Source organism: Melozone crissalis, unplaced genomic scaffold, assembly GCF_028551555.1.
Source record: "Melozone crissalis strain CALT ecotype California unplaced genomic scaffold, PUWL_Pcris_2 ptg000034l_1, whole genome shotgun sequence".
Taxonomy (NCBI): Eukaryota; Metazoa; Chordata; class Aves; order Passeriformes; family Passerellidae; genus Melozone; species Melozone crissalis.
Window position 1 is genome coordinate 16,779,768 of NW_026535812.1, and position 23,375 is coordinate 16,803,142.

The 23,375-nt window shown below is 38.4% G+C and overlaps 1 protein-coding gene across 2 annotated transcripts in view; it reads left to right on the forward strand.

The window, feature by feature from the left end:
- The window catches only part of ARMC9 (armadillo repeat containing 9), a 56,473-nt gene that overhangs the window by 20,846 nt on the left and 12,252 nt on the right, over nt 1-23,375 (forward strand). The window contains exons 11-22 of one of the 2 annotated variants that reach the window (XM_054282543.1): nt 2,864-2,898; nt 4,041-4,152; nt 5,074-5,166; nt 6,332-6,422; nt 7,329-7,452; nt 8,961-9,100; nt 9,878-9,954; nt 10,835-10,909; nt 11,957-12,047; nt 13,373-13,431; nt 18,035-18,139; nt 19,193-19,308. In XM_054282543.1, coding sequence (XP_054138518.1) covers nt 2,864-2,898; nt 4,041-4,152; nt 5,074-5,166; nt 6,332-6,422; nt 7,329-7,452; nt 8,961-9,100; nt 9,878-9,954; nt 10,835-10,909; nt 11,957-12,047; nt 13,373-13,431; nt 18,035-18,139; nt 19,193-19,308 — 1,118 coding nt within the window. Of the gene's footprint in view, nt 1-2,863; nt 2,899-4,040; nt 4,153-5,073; nt 5,167-6,331; nt 6,423-7,328; nt 7,453-8,960; nt 9,101-9,877; nt 9,955-10,834; nt 10,910-11,956; nt 12,048-13,372; nt 13,432-18,034; nt 18,140-19,192; nt 19,313-23,375 lie in introns of those variants that run through there. The other variant, XM_054282545.1, reaches the window with a different exon arrangement.

Here is a 23,375-nt window from a genome sequence, read left to right on the forward strand (position 1 = left end):
TTGTGTTTCTTTTTCTTTCCTTAAGACACTGAGCTTCTGCATGTCTTGCAGTTATGACAAATGATCCTCTCTCAAGATAGGTTTTGCATGAAATGTATTTTATTCAAGATGAAGTCTATGAGTGTTGGGATGTAGAACCTTGCAACAGGTTCTTCACACTCTGCCTTTCATTGGCTATCTAAGGTATACTCCCACTCAAAAGGTTAAAATCAATGGTTAACCTGTTCCAGGAAAGACTGGGGGAAGGGCTTGGGAGAAAATGCTGAGGAAATAAATATTGTAATCTAAGAAAAATGAGAAGAGAAGCAACTAAATAATTTCTGTTTATGGTGGCTGTGCTATAAGCATTCAATTGTTTAATAGCAAAATAATAACCTTTAGCTCTGGCACTCTGCCATTCATTGGTAGATCTCAAACCCTAGCTTGTTCAAGAGATTGATGCCTGGATCTGCTTTTCAGATGAGAAAAATTGAGGCCGAGAGACATGGAATGATGTGTTTGGATTCTGTCTGCAGTTGGTGTCTGAATCTGGACTAGGAGTGTATGTCCTGAGCCAATGCCTTACTCAGCATGCCACAGATACAGATTAGCTTACTTATGACTAATTGCAATCATGCAGATGAAAAAGAAGAAAGGAAACCTCTGCCTGTAACATGCTTTCATTCTTTTTGCTTATCAGTGGTGCTGACCATTGTCAGATTGAGAAATGACAGTGCAGTGAAGAATAAACTAGCCCCCCAAAACTTACTTTCTTCATTCCTGTTTAGCCTGGAGAATTGAACCTTGACAATTGAACCTGATATAATATGAACTTTATCCTTGCTGCTTTCCCAGAAACACCAAAAACCTGAAAGAACTTCCTTCCTATGCAGGTTCTAGACTGATAAACTGGGTCTGATCAGCAAAGTGACCAGAAGTTTTTCCAGCTCAGTGGTTCTGCCCTCAGAGCCCCAGTGCAGGGCCTGCCTCACTCTCTGGTGCCTTTTTGGTGTAGGAAGAATACAGAAGGAAACCATACTAAATACCTTGCTGTGCTCTATCTGCTGGCTTAAAAAATAATTTGGGAATTAATAGGACCTTGTCCCATTTGATCTGAATGTTTTCCAGTTGAATTTTCTGTAGTTTGAAATTTTATAAAAGCTTGCAAAATCCTACACTTGCCAAAAAGTTTTATTTGTGTAGAAGAGAGATATGTGCATCTTAACCAGTAATCCTCTGGTTAGATTTTGGTTGGAGCACGTTTTTCTTTCTAAGACAGCAAAGTAGTGCATAAAAAAACCCTTTATTGAGAAGCATAGAATCTTTATATGCATCTATATAGCCCTAGTGCCCTGCTCTGTTTCGTTACACATTGCTATTCTCTGTTTGACCTTCCATCTCCAAGGGCTCTGCAATTTCTTTTGCATTTAAGTGCTGTAGTCACTTTCTTCCATTTCCCCTAATGGACAAAGGAGAAAGGTGCTGACAGCGGCAACAAAAGTGATTTGTGATTTCATTGCACATGCAGCTACAAGGTTTTAGGTTTTGACTGGGAAAACAATTTTGTTTAGATAAAATTAACTCTTTATACGTATTGAAAATGCTAAAGAAAATGAACGAGGGCAAAACAGTCTAGGGGCAGATATGATACTTAGAAAGAATTTTGTATTATGTAAGATAAACTGTGATGTGAGAACTGCTGGTCCAGACAGTTTACTTTTGAGGTGTATGACTTGTAAATCATTCATTGACATAATATAAAATGCTTTCCACTGTGCACATAAGCTTATTTCACATCTAATAGAGCAGTTCCTTGTATTACAAGGATACCCACGAGGTTGTTTTCAGGAATATGTCAGCTGGTGTAATTCAATATTCTCTATGGTATTTCATGCTTTTTGTCTCCTAAATCCCAGTTTTAAATCTGACAATAGCATTGATTATATAGTTCCCATTGAAAGAGGCTCAGTTAGGAGACAAGACCAGTTTTACAAGCATAAGTGGTAATGAGAGATTTTTAGCAGAGAGATCAGCACAAAGAAATGACATTGAATATTCTGCAAATACAGCATGTAGTTGACATCAGAATGCATGACATGAAGCATTCTTATGCCAGAATTGCTGCTTCTTTGCTTACCTACAATTAAATCTAGCAAAAAATGCTCACTGACGCAGACAACTTTCATGTGGAACTTTTGTGTGGTGTTGGTGTTCCTTGTTGCACAGTGGTACTGCACTGGCACTGTGTCACCCTGCATCAGAGCAGAAATATCCAGGATTTAATTATAATATCTTAGGCAGAACCACTAAGAAATGGCACACTATTTCATATTGGTTTTATCCATACTAGAATACATAATCCTGTCTTTACATATTAATAATTATATATAGGGATTTATTTTGGTAGCAGCAGGCACTTGATAACATTAATGTTGGAGCAAAGAATTACAATAAATTTATATGCAGGAATGCATGCTGGGTCTCCAATGAAATATTATTGCAATTTTGAAGAGATGAAAATTTATGAAGTCAGTGAATGTGCTTAGCAAGTTCTTCATCTTCCTCAGTGGGCTCAGATAGTAGTTTCTATTAATTTATTTGTTATTATTTTTTAAAATGTTTCAAGCATAGGTATTTTTTGGACTATGTGGGTGAGAGTAATATAGCCAAATCATAACAAAAGAGATTTTGACCTGTAAAACACTTAGGGTAAAAAAAGATTGCTCTTTCTTCAGCCATGTTTCTGGTTTACAGCACAGGTTTTTATAGGAAAAGAATTGCAGAATCTTAGTGAAAGAATTCACTTTGGACCTCATTAATAACATTATGTGAAATTTGGACTTACATGCTGTAATTTCCTTTTTTCTTTCTTTTTGTGATTCAGGCTTCCACACTGTTAAGAGCATCTTTATCCTCTATGTAAGTATTTGTTGCTGAGCTCCATTTCTGTCTGTAGAGAAGGGTTTGTAAACTGAAGTACACATTGCCAGTTGTCCTCAAGTGAGACTTCTCCTCTGTGCTGCCTCTGACCTCAGTGAACATTGATGCAAATATTGTGTGATCTGTGTTCTCCTGCTGAGCAGCTTCAGTAACGTTCTACTTTCAGCAGAATGTTGTTAATCCAGTAAATCTGCCATTCCACACATGTGAGGTTGTTGCTGTATTTTTAGTGTTTCCACATATTTCAGTCCTATTGTTGTAATTGGTTTGATTCTCACAAATCCAGGAAAAGGGGGAATCACTAATATGGATTTTTGGGTGCCTTAACTTAAATTTTTTTGTGTCTGACTTAATAAATTTTGTCCTGTAATACTGAATAGAAATGGTATATTCAAGGTGAAGTTCTATTAAATTTTTGAGACACATTTTATCCTGTTGTTTACAAGATAATGAGCAATTATGCATAGGACATAAAATTTGTTTTGAAAAGGGGTAGGATGGGAAGATACTAAAACATTTTAGTGGATTATATTTAAATATTAAGATTGAAACACTGACTGGAAGCGATTTTCTTAAGAGAAACTTCTATTGCAGTGTTAGATATCAAAATAGCAAGATAGTATTGATGCATAGAAAGTAGTCCAGTATTAAGTCTCATGTTAATTCAGCATACTCCAGGCTATAAAAACCCACTCAGCCCACACCACCTTTGCCTTGGAGAAGACATTTCTGTGTGCATAAGGGCTTGGAGGTGGAGATGGAGCTGCAGCTTTTTACTGCATCTGTTTCACACTGTCCTCATGCCCTTGTGGCCCAGTAGAGAAGGGAAGAAAGGATGTTACTGTACTGTTTTGTAAAAATCTCAGATCATCAGCTGTCTTGTTTTCAGTTTACTGTCTGCAAGTTGTAACGGTAAGCAAGCTGCATGCATAAGTAAGAAATAACCCCAAATTTAACAAATGTGTTATTCTAACATTATAATGGTAACAGAAGTAATAAAAGTGTGAAAATGTGGAAGTTCTTTTCCTGAAGCAGACTTCATGTTTTGGCTCTTCTCACCTCAGTAACATCAGCTGCACTGAATGAGGAGAGAGAGTTTTGATGAATGTCTTTTCCTTTAGGAAGGTGCAGGATGTGCCACTGCTGCCCTCTCTGGATTATGAGAAGCTGAAGAAAGATTTGATTACAGGGAGTGATCGTCTCAAGGCCCTCCTACTGCAGGCTCTGCGCTGGGTAAGGACAGGGGGCATCCAAACTTAGATCCATTTAGCAAACAACATGGTTGTTCTGGTGGTGAGTTCAACATGACAGGCAAATTCCTGTTGATGAAGCTTCCTAAGGCTGTTGAGATTATGAAGGCAGCCCAGGCAGGTTTATTTGTAGTGTAGCAGTGTCCTTCTCATCTGAGGAGGGACAGATTTCTCACACAAGGATTTCCCAGATTTCTGGGATATTCAGTGGAAATAATTTCTGATGTGCTTTCAAATAAATTGTTGTTTCAGGCAGTTCCCTTTTCCATATATCATTTTGGTTTATATTTATATAAATACTGGTGTATCCAAGACATACCTGACTCTAATCACCAGCTTTCCTTTATAATCAATATTTTACAGAAACCTACCTTTTGGTTGACTCGTGTCATGTAATGACATTTAAGAAAAATTACAGGTGACAACAGGAAGTTACATTTTCCTGCTGAAAAGGAAGCTGATGTCTTCAAAGTGACAGTCATGAAAGTTGATAATAGTGGAATTCTGATCAAGTTTCACTGTCTGTTTTCACATAAAAACAATCAGTTGTTGTAACCAAAAGTACCTCTTGCCCAATGTTCTCTCTCAAATGATTAAGAAAAGCACCACATCTGTAAGTATTAGAAGGGCTTTTTTAACTTTATGGGAAGTAATTCTGTGTCCTTCCTGTATGGACAGTCATGACAGCTCCCAAGTAACAATTTTGTACTGGATCACAGAGTTGAGGTCAGGTCAGTTCATTTAATCTCTTTCCCTTAGGTCACTGAGGTTGAATTACTGCTCCCCATGAAAGAGATTCTCAACTATAGAGTATCAACACCTTTAAAATCTCCAGGGGTCATCAATCCATAGTTTTGGCTTTTTATGTACTTGACTTGTTTACTTATGTTGTTATTTGTTTTAGCGCTTGACAACATCATATCCTGGTGAACAGAGAGACACTATCATGCAAGCCTACATCAGTAATGACCTCCTGGACTGCCACAGCAACTGTCAGGTCAGCTGAAACTGAGTTGTCAGTTGTCCAGCTTCTGTGTGATATTGCTCACTTGTATATATGAAGTGCTAATCATAAAATTTTATTGTTCTCTGGAAGAGGAGAAGGAAAAAAAGGTAGTAGTGCCAAAATTGGGTGACACATTTAGCTCCCTGTGCTTCACTTCTGTGAGTTGAACCGAAGCCTGAGGCCCTCTAAGTCTTGCTTATCAGATGCTGTGCCTCTTTTTGAGTGATTGTGTATTGTTAAATAATACACTCAATTCATTTCACTGATCAAAGATAAGAACTAAATTAGGACTTGAGTCCCAGTGCGCCGTGGAATGTGTCATTGTGCATCTGCAGTGATCAACTGTGTTTCTGTGAATTTGAGGTGGATTGGCACCTTTCTTTAGAAAGGGGAATTCTGGTGTGTTGATTTTGGAAAGTTGTTTCAGTCCCTGATAAGCCAGTACTGTTGCTAAGAAAAGCACAACTTTTTTTCATTGGTTTTAGTGGCTACTGTGCATAATTGAGTTTCCCAGGGGTTTGAGGCACTGAGCCTACTTGGTTTATTGTGGCTTTATTGTCTTTGCAACAGTTTCTTGTACCACTAGGAAATGTAAAGGATTATTAAATCAACCATCAGTTTTTCCTCCCTCTGAATTTCTGTAAGAGGGAAGTTATATGTAAAGCCTGAAATAAAACAGAAAAGAAATAATTTCAATGTGGTGGTTTTGGTAAGTTACTGAGCTGCTTGCCACACTCTTCATTGTCAAAGAAAAGCATTCCTGTTCAGGTAATGTTACTGCACTTAAGTTTATCAACAAAGCTAAGTTGTTTGGTTTGTGGGTTTTTTTTTGTCACTGACTGAATATTAATTTTAGGTACCAGCTTTAACTGGACTATGTTGGCTCAGTATAACTTCCACTCTACACCATAAAATTTAATGGTGTTTTAACAGACTCAGATGAGAAGTTGTAATTTGCCTATTTGTTCATTTTCCATCTCTCCTTCAGCCCCCTGCCAATAAAGAAAGAAATTGTACGTCAGATTGACAAATCAGTATGCATTCAAAGGGTTTGGTTTTTTCCTGTGTAAGTTTAATGAAGCTTTTAAAACATTATAGAAGACAAACTTTTGTGTTTTCCTTCTTTGCCATTTATTAACATTGCTTTCTTTTCCAGAGAAGTGTCCTCCAATTATTATATTCTAAAAGTGAGGTAGTCAGACAGTATATGGCAAGGCTCATCAATGCTTTTGCTTCACTGATAGAAGGTAAATGATTCACTGCAAAAAAATAAGATAGTATTTTCATATAATGCTTTCTTATTGGTGCTTTACAAGTGCATGTCAGTGCATGTGGTAATTTAGAGCCTTATTTGCACCCTTTTTCTAGTGATTGACTATCTTTTGTAGCATGCATTCAAAACAGCTTTTCAGTATCTGGAATGTTTTCATTTTGACACTCTATATTCAGTATTTCTGACTTGTTTTGATGATCTGTGATCTGTGTGGGAACTTACTCAGATACTGCCTTTAATATAGTCTTCAGTTGCTCCATGAGGGTTAAAGAGAAAAATCCTCATTAATCAGGGGATTTTTTTTCCATTAATTTTCCCCCATTAATTAGGTTTCCTGTGGGCAGACCTGCTACCAGGTTGTGCAGTAGTAACTGCTGTGGCTCCTGCATTTTCCTGGTCCTCACCTGAATAAATCTTTGTGCATCACTGCTAACAATCTAGCTGCATATGTATCGAGCTTTGTATCTCTGCCTGTCCCAAATTAGCTCTTGGTTTACTGCTATTTTTGGAGCTAAGTATTGCTAGGTGCTGAAATCTCATTTGAAGTCAGTAGCAGGAGGGCACCTGACTTTCCCAAGCTCTTTGGACATTTCTGTTCTTTTTCTTGATTGTACAAAACTGCTAGATCAGAAAGCATATACTGAAAGTGGATTCTGTGTGGTATTGATTTGCAATTGTGGACCTCTAATACCCCAAGTGTCTGGATTAAATGCAACTGGTCTGCTACACAACTTTGTGCAGGTTTGTTTGGATCTTGGTACAAGTTTGTGGCTTGTCAAGAGGAAACTGAGGTCAATCCTGCTTACTTTTCCAAAGAGAGGGAGGTTTTCTGTCATAGCTGCTATCTCAGCATCTGTTCTTTCATCGCTTTTTGCATCAGGTCGTGCCTACCTTTCTCAGAACCCAACCTTGCTGCAAATGCTGGAGGACAGACTGAAAGCTGAAGACAAGGATTCCCTTACATGGGAGAATGTTCTGGGGGCTCTGCAGAAATTCAGCCTCAGGTGATGAAAGCACAGCGTGTGGTGGTGACAGCAGGGGAGGAAATGCAGGCTAGTTAGGCTCTGTTCAGGGAGGAAAGAAGAGCACCTGATTTTCCCATAACAATCATCAGAACCTCTGATGGCTGATGAAAGCAATGTCACTTATTATGGAGGAGAATTCATTTTTGCTGACTGAATTAACCTGACTCCCTACCAGCTGTCAAGGCCCAAGTAAATATGCATCTCCTGCCACAGCCTTGTGTGCTTTGTATGTGTTCCTTAACTGAAGAAAGTGAAAATCTTAATGTAGAAAGCTCTGACAATCGTACACGGGAAAAAGAGTTGTGTTACATTCCAAAGCATAAGGTTTTCATTATCCTTTCTGCAAACATTTTTCAGGGATTTCATCTTTATCCTGTTGACCCCCTTTCCTGGAGCTGTCTATGCACAGGCTGTCTTTTTTCTTACTTTTATATTAGCAGTCTGACTCAAGTGCCCGCCACAAAAGAAATACACAAAAGCAGTAAAGGGCGTGCTCTAGTTATCAAATAAGTATGATCTTAGGAGCTCTGTTTTCACAGCAGGCAGGAAGAATACTGAAAATGTGAAAGTTTTTTATTTTCTAAAAAGTAACAATCTTATAGAAGGTTAATTCCAGATACTTGACATAAGGGAAACTTTTTAATATGTGGTCACATGCTCCCTTGTTTTGCTTAGTCCATGCCACAGACCTGCTGCAATATCCAGCACTAAGAAACATATGAACTTCCAGGACCAAAGCCAGGAAAGCACCTGCTTTGATCTTTGCAATTTAAATATAATGCCTCTTGGAAATAATATTATGAAAAATTCTGTTCTTCAGTAAGACTTTTCTACCACTGCATACTTCTTTTTTTGTATTGTAAGGTGTAGAATTTTTATTGTAAACCATGGTTGGCCACCTGGCATTTTATTCACCATAGTCTTTGAGGGCAACTACAAGTTGAGTTAAAAGAGCTTGAGATTTAAGAATCTCTAGAGAAAAGTGCAAATAGATTCAAGCAAAAAACCTCATTTGTCAAATTGGCAGTACAAAAGTGCTACAGTGCTATGGCTACCTGTGACAGAAGAAGTAAATAATTTGTTTTATGGATCTGTTGTGTGTAGCTGCCTTTTTAAACCAATTAAAAAAGACAATTGAAAATGCCATTTTAGCTGGAGTATGAAGCCCTAGAACAATGAAGAAATTTACCTCAGCAGTTCACAGGTTTAAAAAGAACAAAATAAAACAAAGGACAAAACCCCCCAATCTATCCAACAATGTTTTAGTCCTATAACCATATGGGAATCTCCATCTTCGATTTCTTCAGGCTTTGTTAATTACTTGGTTTAGTGATTCTGCCAGAACAGGTAGTTTAGGAATTTTCTTTTTTTTGGACAGGCTATTGTATTTTTAATGTGCTTGTGCTGGCTATAAGTGTATATGAAAGCTATTTATGTTGGGATCTGACATTTGTGATTTGTGATCTGTTTTTGTTTTTTAATCCTAGGCGCACACTGCAGTCAGCAATGATCCAGGATGGGCTCATTTTCTGGCTGGTTGATGTTCTAATAGACCCAGATTGCCTGTCTGATTACAACCTGGAGTATTGTGCTGCCTTACTCATGAATCTTTGTCTGAGGAGTGCAGGTGTCTTACATTTTGAATTACTACCTTATTCCAAGAAATAGATAGAGAAGATTGTGAATCTTTTTCTCCTGTTTTACCAGGATTCTTTCAAGTGGCTACAAACAGCAGCAGGAACGACAACCAGAGATATTTGAGTGTTATAACCAATGCTTTTGAGCAAATCTCCTTTCCCAAGAATTCCAGCTATGGGAATTCTAAAGAATTAAGCAACGGCACCCTTTAAGATTTGATTATTTTTTTATATTGGCATGTGAAGGCTGCCATTGCTACATTCAGGCCCACTTTTCAAAGGACATTTTGTTTGTGTCCACTTACAGACTCTGTGTTAGAGATTTCTTTGTAAACAGACAGAATTGGGTTGAGGAGTAAGAGTGAGGAGCTTAACCTTCACCTTGCTTTGACTTCTACAAAGCAGACATTCCCCCCAAGAAAATAAGATCCTCTCTGTGTCCAAGAGACTTAAAAAGAGCATAAATTATATTTCCTTTTGAAAAGGAAAGTAAGGTAAGGGTGAAAAATCATCTGCTTCTTGTAAGCAAAAAAATGCCTTTGGTAAATTTTTAAATCCCCTTTGTGTTGCATCCTGTCCAAGACTACAACTGCATAAATCCAGAGTAATTTCAGTGATTTGAACTCAGTTATGCTGAACAGCATTTGTCAGGAACAAGAAACAATACTGCTCTGTGCAAACTATATTCAATACTGATTCTAAAAAGTAAGAAACTTGCTCTGATCTGTTCTGTTTTTCAAGCATATTTATGTGTTCTGCCTTTGCAGGGAAGAAAATATGTGCAAGTATCCCAAACGCCATGCTCAGAGTTCTTTCTGGTCTTCTTGACCATGAGAATCCTAAGGTATTTGTACATCAAACTTTGGGTTAATGAAAAGGTGGAAAGAAAAATTTAAAAAAGAAGAAAGGAAAAAATGTAAAAAGTAAATGGGTTTTGTTTCCTTTATTAGATCCTTGTAAATTAAGTTGCCTAAAATTCACAAATGCATATATTTTATTTTGGTGAGCAGAGATCTTTCTAGACAGAAGCGTGTCTTGCTTTAACAAACATTGGCAGCTAAGAATGGCAGCTTTGGATGCAGTTACCATGCAGTCCATGTGCCTTGATTGCAGTTTCTGATGCTGCTTAAATGTCATGCACCAATCCATCTCGAGCTTGACTGTTCATGAGATGAACAATGTGTGATGCAAAACATCAGGTGCAGGGGAACGCATTTGCTGTGGTTTTAAGGAATGCTGTAAGAAAGTAGAAGACTTGTGACATTCATGAAGCTGCTCTGGCTTTATCATCCTGCCTGAGGCTACAATGCTTGAAGACTGTCTGGAGTTCATGCTGGCAGAGATTTTTCCCTGTTCTTTGTCCTGTTTTTTGTACTGCTATTAGTGTTTGTCAGAAATTAACCTTTTTTCTGCTTGTCTCTCTTTCTTTTTCTTATTTTTTTTTCTTTCTTATGGCTAGGTCAATTTGCAAGAATACATTATCAGAAGCAAGGGGGCTGTTTGGGAAATTGGCATGCAGCACATTGGTTTAGATCAACCATATCACAGTATATTTGCATCCTAAAACTTCTCTGCTTCCCATGTGGGAATTTTTGCAAGTCCAGTCTAGCCTGGTTAAACTCTTTGAAGTATAGTAATTTTAGACTTTTGGTTTTATATTTTGATAGTCAACTAGGAGGAATGGAAGAGTTTTTCTTCATGGTATTACTATTTCTTCCTCTTAGGTCCAGTCATATGTGAATGGAGTACTGTACAGTATTCTGGCCATCCCTTCTGTCCGAGAAGAAGCCAGAGAAATGGTAAGGAGTGCTGCTTTGCAGAGCATGAAAATCAACATCTCTGCCAGAGATGGCCCAGATGGGGACCTGCTGAGCAGGGCACAGCAGGGCTGTGAGGTGGGAGCATTTTAAGGGAACCCACAAGAGGCCCTAATCCTTTGAACCTCAGGGAAGTATGAATTATTTCTCAAACACTTCTGCCATATTTCCAGGTCTTTTTCCCAGGAGTGGAGCCCCAGTAGAGTGAAGGATTCAGTCTGAATTATAAATTAAAGGTGTTCTTTTAGAATTGTGTCCTTCTAGCATTTTGTAAACTCCTTGTGGTCCCAGGAGATGCTTTCATCTCACCTGCTACTTCTTCCCCTTATTCTGCACCAGTGAGTAGCCACTAAAAGGACTTCTTGCTGCTTTTCCTTCTGCCTGTTGTAGACATGGTTATCTGGGGAAGGAGCAGGAGGAAGGTTTCAGAACTAGGAACTGATTTCCTGTGAAAGTCAGTCTAATGGTAATGACTGTGTTTCAGCTTCTGTGTTTGAGGAAGCTGTTCCTGGGATAGCAGCATGTCTTTGTATCTTAAGAACTAACCCAGAGAGTTATGGAGACATAATTGTTATCAGATGTTCTATCTCACAGAGGATTGCAAGTGATCATAAATGCATAAAGACACAACATCAAGGCTATAAGGAGCCATAAAGAGAGAGACCAAGTTTAAAGTCAAATCTGGCTCTGTTTTCAGCTTCCTTTCTCTGAACCTTGCACTGTTGTCTCTGTGGATGTAAATTTTACCCTGTTCTGATGACTATTGTGTACTGAATTCAGAAGGCAAAAGCAACAGATCTATTGTAAAAATTTGCTGTTCATCATGGACATTTCTCTGTTTAAGCCTCAAAGCAATCTAGAAAACATATTTTTTTTGTTTGTGCAACACTTGGAGCTGGACACCGTGGTTTGCTTCACACTGCCTCTGTCTTCCTTGACCAAAAAAGAAAAAAGATATTTTAGCTAACAGATCTCTGTCACTGTGGTGACATGAAACACTGATCTTCCAATGTTTTCTGCTACATCCAGGGGATGGAAGAAATTCTGCGCTGCTTTATCAAGGAAAGAAATGAAGAGATGGTTCGACAGATGGAATTTGTTATCAAGCAACTCAATTCAGGTCAGAACACAGGCAGCTATCAGAGCTTTAAATCTTTCACAAAAACCATAAAAAAGCTCATGTTTTTACTTGGCATTGGAAACCTCAAAGAATAACAATAGTGTGATGGTCTGAGAGAGGGTGAATAATGAAAGTCAGGATTTTAAAGTAATGTATTTTAAAATTTCCTTTATGTTCTAGTAATAAAGAAGAAATAAAATTCTGAGTAAGACACAATTCCAAAGTTTTGGAATCATAAATAAAATTACCTTTGCTGTTTTCTTTCATGGCAGTGGACTGATAGTAATGAGAGACTGCTGCCAACTGCAAAAATGCAGTAGAAATTTGTAAAATAGGATTTAGGGACTAGATCTGTCTCTTGCTGCATTGAGGTGTAGCTTTATGTGAAATGGCTTATCCTGAATAGGGAGCAGAGACCATCCTTTTTGGAGAGGATGTTGATGGGTTATCAGAGTGGTAGATGCTGTTAATACAGACTGAGAAGGTGGAATATGAATTCCATTTTCTGTTGCCTGTGACTGAAAGGAAGACTGAAAAAAGAGAAAACAAATAATGAAAAGGAGATGAGCTGTGGTTGAATCTTTCTGTACAGTAAACATAGAACAAGTTGAACTGCTCTGTTTGGCTTTCGGAAAGAGAACAGAGCCTGTCATTTTTTTTTTTTTTGTTCTTTTACAAGCTAGAACTTTTACTAACTCTGCCTTGTAAAAGAACAAATAAATTTTTTAAGTACTGTATTGCCACTATACAATATTTGTTCTTGACGGTTTTGTTCTTGAACCACTCCTCTTCTACCTGAAAATGGCATTTTTAAGAGCTTTTGTCTGAGTCATTGATGATTCAGATTTCCAGTATAAGCCTGGCCACTCTTTTCCTGAGGAAATAATTTTGTCCAAAACTTACAATAAGTATTCTGCAGGAGTACTAACTTTTTATGTACAAAAGCAGTATAATATTAAAGTACTTTTCGGGAGAAGTAGAGTCTCTTATTCAAAAATATTTGAAAAATAGACAAACTTGCAAGTGCACACACTTTCATTCAAGTCTTGTCTGTAAATACAGTGAGGTGTCACTGTGGATTTTCTGAGAAAGTAACTATTCCAGAGTGTTTCTGTTTCTGCCATTTTCCAAAATATGAATTGAATTGAGTGATTTCTAGTAGAATGCTTATAGGATCAAATTATTACAATAGCTGTCCTGAAAAAGACATGTCTGTATGAGAAGCAGGTTAAATCTTGCTCCTGTAAAACTGAGGAAATAATGAGATTCTGTCAAGGTGTACATGTGCAACTTAACTGACACCATTTTGTTTTGCTTCTTTCTAGAAGAGCCATTCAATGACAATATTGTGTCTGATGATGATGAGGAAGAGGAGTATGAGGAAGTAAGTAAAAGCTTTCTGGCACCTTTTAGAAAAATCCTTAACCTTCTAGAAAGAAAATATTTGTGTCAATAAACCAGACATTGTTTTCTGGTTTTGGTTTTTACGTTTGCTTAATTATTCTTGCATTAACAAGAAAATTGGATCTCTTTCCATTACCTTTCTTTCATTTGAAGTCCTACTCTTTTATTTTAGTAACTCACCACCTCTGTGATAATTAAAGGATTGACTGGACATAAGTGAAGAGATGAGGAGTTACTGTAGAAGTAGGAATCTTGCTTTCAAGCAGACCTATTGGATACAGTTAAAAAAAAAAGTATATATTACCAGAATAGTTTATAAACAGGTTATCACTTTTTCTTAAGGTATCATTATCTGTTCAGGGTGTGACTTCATTTGTTGTTTAAAAACTATGAAATATATTTAGTAAATTGCTGGAATGTAAGAAAGGGAAATGGTTATTACAAATAAGAAATAAGACTCATGAGAAAATAAAATAAAATAAGCATGAGAAACTATATCATAGTAAATATAAGCTGATTAGCTTTGCATTTCCTTCTCTGCTAATAAATGCATTCTACACCAGTATTTCAATATCTTTTAAGAAGCTGTCTTCATAGAGCCATGGGTGTAGACAACATACTGGATCACCTAAATTAAAGCAAGATGTAAATCTTGTGAGGGAAATGTTATACCCAGTTTTCACTTGTGGTGTTGCCATTTCTGCATTGCCATAAGTGCACAGTGGAAGCTTGAAAATACAGTGTCAGCAGTTATGTGGGAGTTTTATCTTGAGGAAATCTACCCCTCTGCATTTTTATTTTATTCAGAAGCCTTGCTTGAGAAATTTAAAAGAACAGCTGTAGTAGATGTCCTGGAAACAGTATTTGTGCATGCTTAGGTGTGTGTATGTGTGCAAATAAATACATTCATAACATGTGTTTGGCCCTGAACAAGTCAGTGACATGGAGAGTGAGTGAACTGCAAAATGTTTTTGTATTAGAAGTGTTACTGCAGAACAGATTCAATGAAAACCATGTTTTTAGACTAAATATAAGTTTTTTGTCCTGAACCAATGGAGAATAAGACAGATAAAACATAGTTGTGTCCACATTCTAGTAGCTCATTGCACATTAATGAGAATGACAATAACTGAGGAAAACCAAATCTAAAATTTTTCCTGTTACTGCAGCGTGACAGAATGCATTTTCTAGTGCACATTGACCTTTTCCTGTTGTGGGAGCAGATAAAAATGCAAATATCCTGACTGCAACAGGTGTGGTGTGCTCTCAGTTGCTATGAGGTGCAGCATCATGCAGGATGCAGCCTTTGCCTGGCAGTATCCAGGGAAGCCTTGCACTGGTTGAATTATTTATTCATTTTTTGTGTTCTTTTGTGTTGTGGCACAATAGGTGGTAAACTAATAATCCCTTTTCCTAAAGTTAGAGCTATGTGGAAATTCGAAGTTTAGAGCTAGAAAATAAGTTTTATTTGACAATCAACTCTCCCATTTTTATTCTAAGGGGAGAGTTCTAAGTTAATTCTAAGGGAATACAGTAAACTTTTGTTTTCTTGTAGGATTAGATTATTGTAATTGTTTCACCTCCTGCAATCCTGAAGTCTGTTTTTTATAATCTTTCCACTCCTCCAACTGAAAATCAATGGTTGTGGTGCAAGATGGCCTTCCTGGATATTAATCATTAAAACTTCCCTTTGCTTAAAATGCTGTTTAATTCCTTTTAACTGACATTTCAAGGCTTTGAGTGTCTTGGGTGTATGGTGAGAATCCAAGGTGATAATACCTTTGCCTGAACTTCAGTATAGTTTTTTAAAGGATACTGTGTTTTGTTGTGAAAACACATGGATAAGGAGCTCCTTCCTGAAAGGTGTGGCATTGAATTGCATGATAATGTTCAACACTTCCATCACGTCACCTGTTCCTGGGAATGAAAGGAAGGTGAATTCTCCTGTTCAGTCCTACCCCCTAAATGAGTTGCTGCTGCTTACAATCCCAGCAAAGGCTCTAGGTCAAATCCTTTTGAAATGTATTTTTGCCACTGGACCATCATGTGATTAAGATGGACTTCTGGCATTTCTTGTTATTTGACTCAAAAAACAACTGCAGGCTTTTGTGTCCAATTCCAGTTTTTCATTAGCTTTGCCATTATATTAAAAAGAAAAGCCAAATTTGAAACTGTTTTTAGTGTAACATTAATTGCAACACATTCTGAATCCTTATTGCTGCTGGGAACTATAATTCTGTTCTGCTACAAGGACATCTGGTTTCTTAGTCCCTCAGTTTAGAAAATATAGTTTACAAATATCATGGCAGTAATGCATAATGTTGTTACTTTGTTAAATAAACAAAGATTTGTTGACTCACTACCTCAATAATTGGAACTCTTTTGTATTTTAGAATTGCAGTGAGTTATTGTTTTCAATGGTGTTCTGTGATAACATCTGATGTTGTGATCTGGCAACGGAAAGTTTTGGAAAATTTTATCCAAAACCTTGCCTTTATGTAACTTTTAAACCACTACAGACTGAATACATTTCAGTATATGTCCATATATTGCCAATGTTGTCAATTTAGTGACATGCTTTCAGACTGCTTATTGATGTTAGAATTTGTTGCTCAATACCTTTAGAACTCAAGAAACAACAAAAACTCTCTCATGCAGCCTTAATTTGGAGGTTTTGCTCCAGCTTTAATTGTTTACAAGAGCGTGCAAATGTTCCCAGTGCTGTTACTATTACCTTTCATGGGGGTTTTTTGCTTTTATCTGTGTTTAATTTAGAGTTGATGAATTCTCTCCTGGCTTTGAGCAGATCTTGTGGTAATGGCTACTTTCTCCTAAACACTGTGGCTAAGATGCAGTTGAGCCTGTTAGAGGAAAATTCTGGGATTTCTAAGGGCATCATACGTTCAGAAATTTAAGATTCTGTACTGTGTAACGCTGGAGCATGTAACCATGTGTAAAAAATTTCTCTGTGTGTGCTGTTATTCAGAAATAAATTGGCTTTTGTGTTTGGCTGGTAAGCTTTAAATTAACTAGTGTAGAGCTTAAGATATACTGGCTCCTGGAGTACATACCCAGCCCTGAGATGTCAACCTTCTGGGGTGTGTTGACACCCACAGTCACAGTGTGTATTTCCTGGTGCTCAACATTCTCTTGACTGGTCTGTTAAATACTAACTCAATTTATCTTCAATATTTGATCTTTGCGTTTGTTTTTTTATTTGACTTGGACCATCTTGAAAAGCTGCTTGTTAAAGTGAGTATGTGATATTGTAGCTGTGATTCCAAAGCTTGGTTACAAGCTGGAGCTGTGTGAGGTGCCTGTACAGTGAGGATTTATCAGACACCCTCTGATCCGCTGTCACTCAGCACCTGGCAATAAAATCAGAGAGCTGAAGTGTGAAAATCCACTTCAGTCACAGAGCACATCAAAAGAAAGGGCTTAATCACAGGGCTTCCAGCCATTACCCTAAAGGACTTGGCTTCCAACATCTGCTGCAGACTGTGAGCAGTGGGGAACAGGGCACCAATTGTGTTATTTCAGCAGTGGAGTGATGGCACATGGGCAAAGTCCTTATTTTGTACAAGGAGGCAGAGGACAGGGGGACACTTTCAGGCTCGGTTACCTGGCAGGTTAAATAATGTCAGGGAGCAGGATTGGCTGCATTAACAAACCTTGTAAAAAAAAAAAAATCCCCCAGACCTATTTATAGAGCTTATCTTTGCAACTTCCCCCCTCCCCTAAAAATACACCATATTGTGGACTTTGGAGTGTGGTTTCTTGGTGGGGGGTGGCAGGTGATGGGTTGTTTTTTGCTTGGTACAGACGATTGTTGCCTAGTCTACAAGTGTTTGTCCTTTTGCCATCATCTGTGTTATTTTTCACACATACCCAGCTTGCCAGGTAATGAAGAGCTGATTGTGACTATTTAAAACTGAGTCTCAATCTCACAAAAGTAAAAAAGCTTTTCATTTTCATTGTGCTCTGGAGTTCACCAGAGTCCAGTGGACATTGTTTTTAATGGAGCTTATGCTAGACTCTCTACATAACTATGCAATATACCTTTTTAGAATGATTCCTTTACTTTTTCTCATTTACTGTTTTTGACAGTCATTTACATTTACTGTCACAACAATTTCAAAAGCAAAGAACATTTTCTTCATCTGGAGTGGGTCTGTCTTAGGATATCGTGTGCAGGGCAGAAGAGGATTCTTTCTAGTAGCAAAACACAAGCAAAAATACTGTCTTGTCCTTGTACTACTGGTTTTGGTTTGCTGGAGGAATCCCTCAAACTTCAAAATTTCCTGGCTTTTTTGATGTGTAGAAGCTGCAGAGCTGCCATGAAAGATGAATCACCCATAGCTATTTTAGAAATAGGCACTAGAGAGTGAATTCTTGGTAGTTTTTACTTGAAGTTGGTTACACTTGGGTTTGTGGAATAAAATCAACAGAGGGTTGTTGCCTCCTTATATGATCTTTTTATTCTGAAATACTGATTCCAAGGTTTTTGTACCAGCTTTTGGGGTTTTTTTTAATTACCAGCTTTAAAGCTTCCTTGCACACCTGAGTTTCTTGTTGCCTTGCAGGAGGACAATGACATCCTGGAGCCTGATCTGGACAAAGATGAGGTTTTGCTGCCTCAGCTGGGGGAGCTTTCAGGAGAGAAGCTGCTAACAACGGAGTACTTGGGAGTGAGTACCACTCCTTAGAATCTTAAAATAAATTAATTTCTTGAGTTAAGTGTTTCATTTCAGTAATTTCACCACTTTATTCAATTTGATGCTTGAAGAGGCAGGTGCTACTTGCAGAGCAGTGTGGATCTTTCACAGTCTGTGTATGAGCTGCTGCTCAGGAGAGGCAGAACCAGTGTGAGAAAGGAGCTACCCTTTCACAGGGGGTGGTCAGGCTGTGGCTTAATAATAAGCTACAGGCAGCCTTAGGGTTCTGGTGCTACACCAGTGACTCTGAGCACACAAAGCAAAGTACTGAGCAGGTTAATAACTGGAACATTCTGCTGGTCTGAAATTATTTTAGAAAAAAGAAAAGTTGAAAAGTCAACTGCTCCTGCAGGCGTTGTGCCGGATCAAGTATTGTCTGCCTTACTTCAAGCAGCAAAAAGCTATTAAGTAAAAAAACATAAAGTTTGTATGAATGCCATTTAGTGTGCTGTGACTAATTTGAGATATTCAGAGGGCTGGAGCACTTCTCCTGTGAAAGCAGGCTTAGGGAGCGGTGTTATTCAGCCTGGAGAAGAGAAGGCTTCAGGGAGAGTTTATTGTGGGCTTTCAGTCCTAAAAGGGTCTACAAGAAAGCTGGAGAGGAGCTTTTTCACAAGAACATGCAGTGATAGGACAAGGGAGAATGGCTTCGAACTGAAAGAGGGTAGGTTAGATTATATATAAGGAGAAAATTCTTCCCTGAGCAACCTGATGTAGTGAAAGGTGTCCCATGGCAGGGGGGTTGGAACTGGATGGTCTTTATGAACCTTTCCAACCCAACCCATTCTATTATAAATGTGCACCTTCTGGATCCAAGAGTCCAGAATCCTGGCAATGGAAAAGTGACCTGAGAGAAGATGTTATGAAAGAGCTTTCAGTGATTCAAGGAAGTTTTATGGTGCAGTGACACCAGAATGCAATTAAGTTTCTGCTGCAATGTTTCTATAGAATTTTCTCTATGGCTTCAAATACCATGTTTTTGTTTTTGCACTGCATTATTTTTTTTCTTCATTTCCTGTATATCAGATAATGACTCACACTCCAAAAACTAAGAAGAAGCAATTTGCTGGTGTCCATCAGAGTATAGATGAGCCACTCCAGAGACCTGTGACACCAGGTTATCACAGACCTGCATATCTAATGTAAGTCCAAACAAATGAGACCACGCTGGGTTTTTTAAGCTCTTTTAAAAAGCATAACAACAATGAAAAGAAGCCCATAACAATGCCTAATAGCTAAACCTTCTCTATCTAAAAGTGCGTTGCCATTGTCATTCATTGTGGATAATTTCAAAAAAAGGAGCAAAACATAGCAGGCAGGCAAAGGTCCACTGGCTGAGGTCACATTCTCAAAATAGTTCAATGAATATATACTGATGAGGTTGATTTAAGTTTACATTATATCCCACATGTTCTTGCATCTTCTGTAAAATATTCCATTGGAAAGTTGCACCAAACATCTACAATGCCCGGGATCTTCCACTTCACAAGCAAAAAAGTGTATTTGCTCTGAGCTGGTTTGTTAAAGGACAGATGAAAAAAAAAATGGATACAATGAAAATCTTGTTATGTTGTGTTTCCCTGCTTTAGAAGAAATACATTTTCCATCAGAAGTGTGTATGGCACTTTGCTCTTGGTGTGATTTGGGTCAGAGTAGAAGGGTTATTGTAAATGGAATAGAGGAGTCTTACCATGTAGAGCTCCTTGAGTATTCTCTGCTTTCTGTTAGAACAAGTATATCTTAATTTCTGAGATGAGATTTGTCCTGTTCACTGTCCTGACTGAGGAAGTAAAATGCAAATGAGATCCCAAATTTAAATCATTTTTCTACTTTCAGTTGCATGGTTTTGGATTTGATCAAGTCCAGGTAGCTATGATACAGGCATGTTTATTGTGAGGATTTAATGTTTTTATTTCTGTGGATACTTAATCTGAGACACTACAAGACTAACAAAATATGATGAGAGTACTCAAGACTCACAGGATTGGTATAGGTAAATATGTTAAAATGAGCGGGTAACCTGAAACACAACAATGTAATGAAATTACAGGTGGCTCTTCGAACACATCAGTCCTGAAGATTGTCCCATGTTGTCCCTCTGCCACTCTGCTTTTCTGTTCATATTTTCTATTTCCTAAAGTACTTTTCCTCCTCCTTTTAGTGTTGAAAATGGGTACAGAAGACAGTGAGGACTGATGTAGTTGCACAGGTGTAGGTGACTCTGAGTGAGGTCTGTTGTTTTGGACAAGGAGTGGTCACAGCTTTATCTTGCCTCCCACTGTGTCCTGGAATTAGCATTCCTACAAGCAGGTGACGTGACTGTCACCTGAGCCCTCCTGAGTCATCCAAACATACCTTTTTGACAGGTGTACCATTCTCATGGGATTATATGTTTTAGATTACAGAAACAGACAAGTGTAACATACCAGAACTGGGCATGGACAAAACCCCAGAAGACATTTATTTTTTTAGAAAGCAAGATGAAGGAAACACACACTTCCAAAGCAGAAGAATTTTTGGATATCCCATGGCAGAATTTGTCTTAAAATCTTAATTTTTATTCTGAGTGTTGGCCTGGATAAAAAGGCAGTTTTGAACATGGCTCTACTTTGTCTGCCTGGTATAGCCTAAATGTGGATTTGGAGTTCTGACTTTGGGTCCTTTCTTACAGTGGCCAACTTTTTGCACCATCACAACATCCCCAGTTTTTGCAAGACCTCTCCCCATATATATGAAATAGGTGTGTTTGTGTGTCAGAAGAAAGCAGCAATTAATTAATATGTTAGTAAAATAGTGATTACCTAATAATTTTCATGCAGTTCTTCAAAAGAACTGCAGGCCTTAAAAATCTAGACTGGTTAATCTATGCCTAAATATACATTGCCACTTTTCTGTGGGGTTAGTGTTAGAGTTCAAGGTCCCACTTCTCCACTTTTACCCATGGTGGGCTTGGAGACCTGGACTGATTCTCTGGAATTGGCTGTTAGGGCAGTGTTACAGTCCAGTCTTTAAAGTTACTAGAAATTCCTCTGCCCAAATTAATGTGCTACTGAGCCCATATGCCAAAGTCAATATTGTGCATTTTATTTGATAATAAATATAAGAGAGAGAGGGAGAAGAAGGAAGAGAAAGAAACAGAATGAGGTGGGAGTACAGAAAGAGAGTGGCAGATTAAAGAAAGTCTCACCACTCCATGGATCCCAAGGATGTTCTGTTGATCCTCTCCAGCTCTGGTCTTCTTGGTGCTGAGGGGGCCCCAAAAAGCTCGGAATGCAATGGATGAGGGCATGGCCAGGCCAGGTGGGAATGCCCTGGTACCTCCCCTGGGGGGACACTTTGACTCAGTCTCTTGCTGCAGGCTCTGTGGCTGTTGCATCACTTTGCCTCATGTGCAGTCCTGTGGTGCAAGGCCTTAGGAATGAGTCTGAGGAATGCTTTGGGGGTCTTGGATGGATTATGACATCCCCTCAGCTGCCTCCCACATCAGTGTCCCGTGGATGTGGCCTGTGGGGTTTTACAGTCTGTGTAAGGGAGGATGGGTGTTCAGTGCCTCTGACCAGAGGCTACACCCAAAACCACCATCCCCCCTCATTTCAGGGGAGTCTGTGTAAGCCTGGCCTCTGTGGGCTGTGGTCTCCCTCACCCCAAACCCAGCCAGGGATGATTCTCTGCTGCATTTGGCTTTCTTGTGAATGCATTCCTTGCTCTCAGCCTTGTTTGCTTCTCCCTAGATCTGAGATGATTGAACATCTCTTTATCTTATCTAGGTGGCTTAACTCACAGTTCAAAGTTCCAGCCAGGCATCTTCAAGGAGGGGGGGGGCTTCTGTGGTTGTAGCTTCTTGAAACTGTTTTTGCTATAGGACAAAACTCCTTCCTCACAATGTTTAAGGCCGGAACCATTTCAGTCCCTGACTGGCAGCCTTTCAGCCTATTTAGAAAGTATATTTTCAGGAATAAATCATCATTATCACCGGAGTGTCTAAGCTTTACATTCTTGCTTTGTAAGTGGAGATAAAACCAAGCGTGTGAAAATGAACACAAAAAAGTTGTGTCAAACCCATGGGAGTGCCTTTTATTTCCCTATGTCGTGTACTGCACTGCATTTTTTGCATCAGAAATAATCTCTGGAAGTGATTGTTGCCTCTCTTTAGCACCATCTACCCAGGCAGGGTGTTTACCTAAATGTCCCAGGATCCTGGAGTGACTTGAGTCTTGGATTTGGCACAACTTGAATCCTCTCAGTTGTGCAGCTTGTGCCTCTGCAAGATGGCTGCAGGTCACTGCTGGATACAAATTAAAACCACATTTCTATCATGCTGGTTCTGGTAGCTCTTGGTCTAAGAGAGGTGTTAGTTTGATGGTGTGAAGCAGCCTTTACAGATTGCCTCACTATGCAGACTACAGAGGAGAAATATAAACAGCAGAAATCCAACACTGTGAAAATACGTGAAAATTAATTTCCCTCCTGCTCTGCCCAAATGGTGAAAATACTATGAGTGTTTGATGCTTCTATGTTTTAAACAGGAAACAAGCAGTACCACCCTGAATGAGAAGTTTGTCCTTTGTACCTAACTAATTTGTGTGCAGGAAACTGCAGTGAGTAGATGAAGACATCCTCAAACTACATTTTGCAGCAAAAAAGGACAAGCTTTGATGGTTTTTATGCTGTTCTAATTTTAGTACAAATTAATTTACCAAAATAAGGAAATACTCACTTGGAAATTATTGCAGGAGGAAGACAATAAAAACTTAGCTGCCTTAATTTGAAAGCAATATCTGAACTGGATGTATTTTGTAGTTTAAATAATTTAAGTGGCTTGTATCATGTGAAATCTCATGAAAAATGTTAGACACTTTTGCCCTGGACACAGCTTGTCTACCAGATACAATTCAGGACAGTTCATCTGAATTATCTGGAGTCTTGTATTCAGCACAGTGGTTAAACTGCATTAAAAATTTTTGTAAATACTGCCATTCAAAATTGAAGTGAATATAACTTCTTTGAAGTTCTTCATGTGAGACTCAATGTAATATATTCCATTTAAAAACATCATGAAAGAGGAAGCAGTTGAGGAGATACTATAACGTGTCTCTTTGAGTTGTTGGTTCATACCTCCAAAAGGGAGGGGGATGAAGATCTTTAGTGCTGAATAGAAGTATTCACACAGAAAATTAATGCAGAATAGCCACTGCACATGAAGCAACCA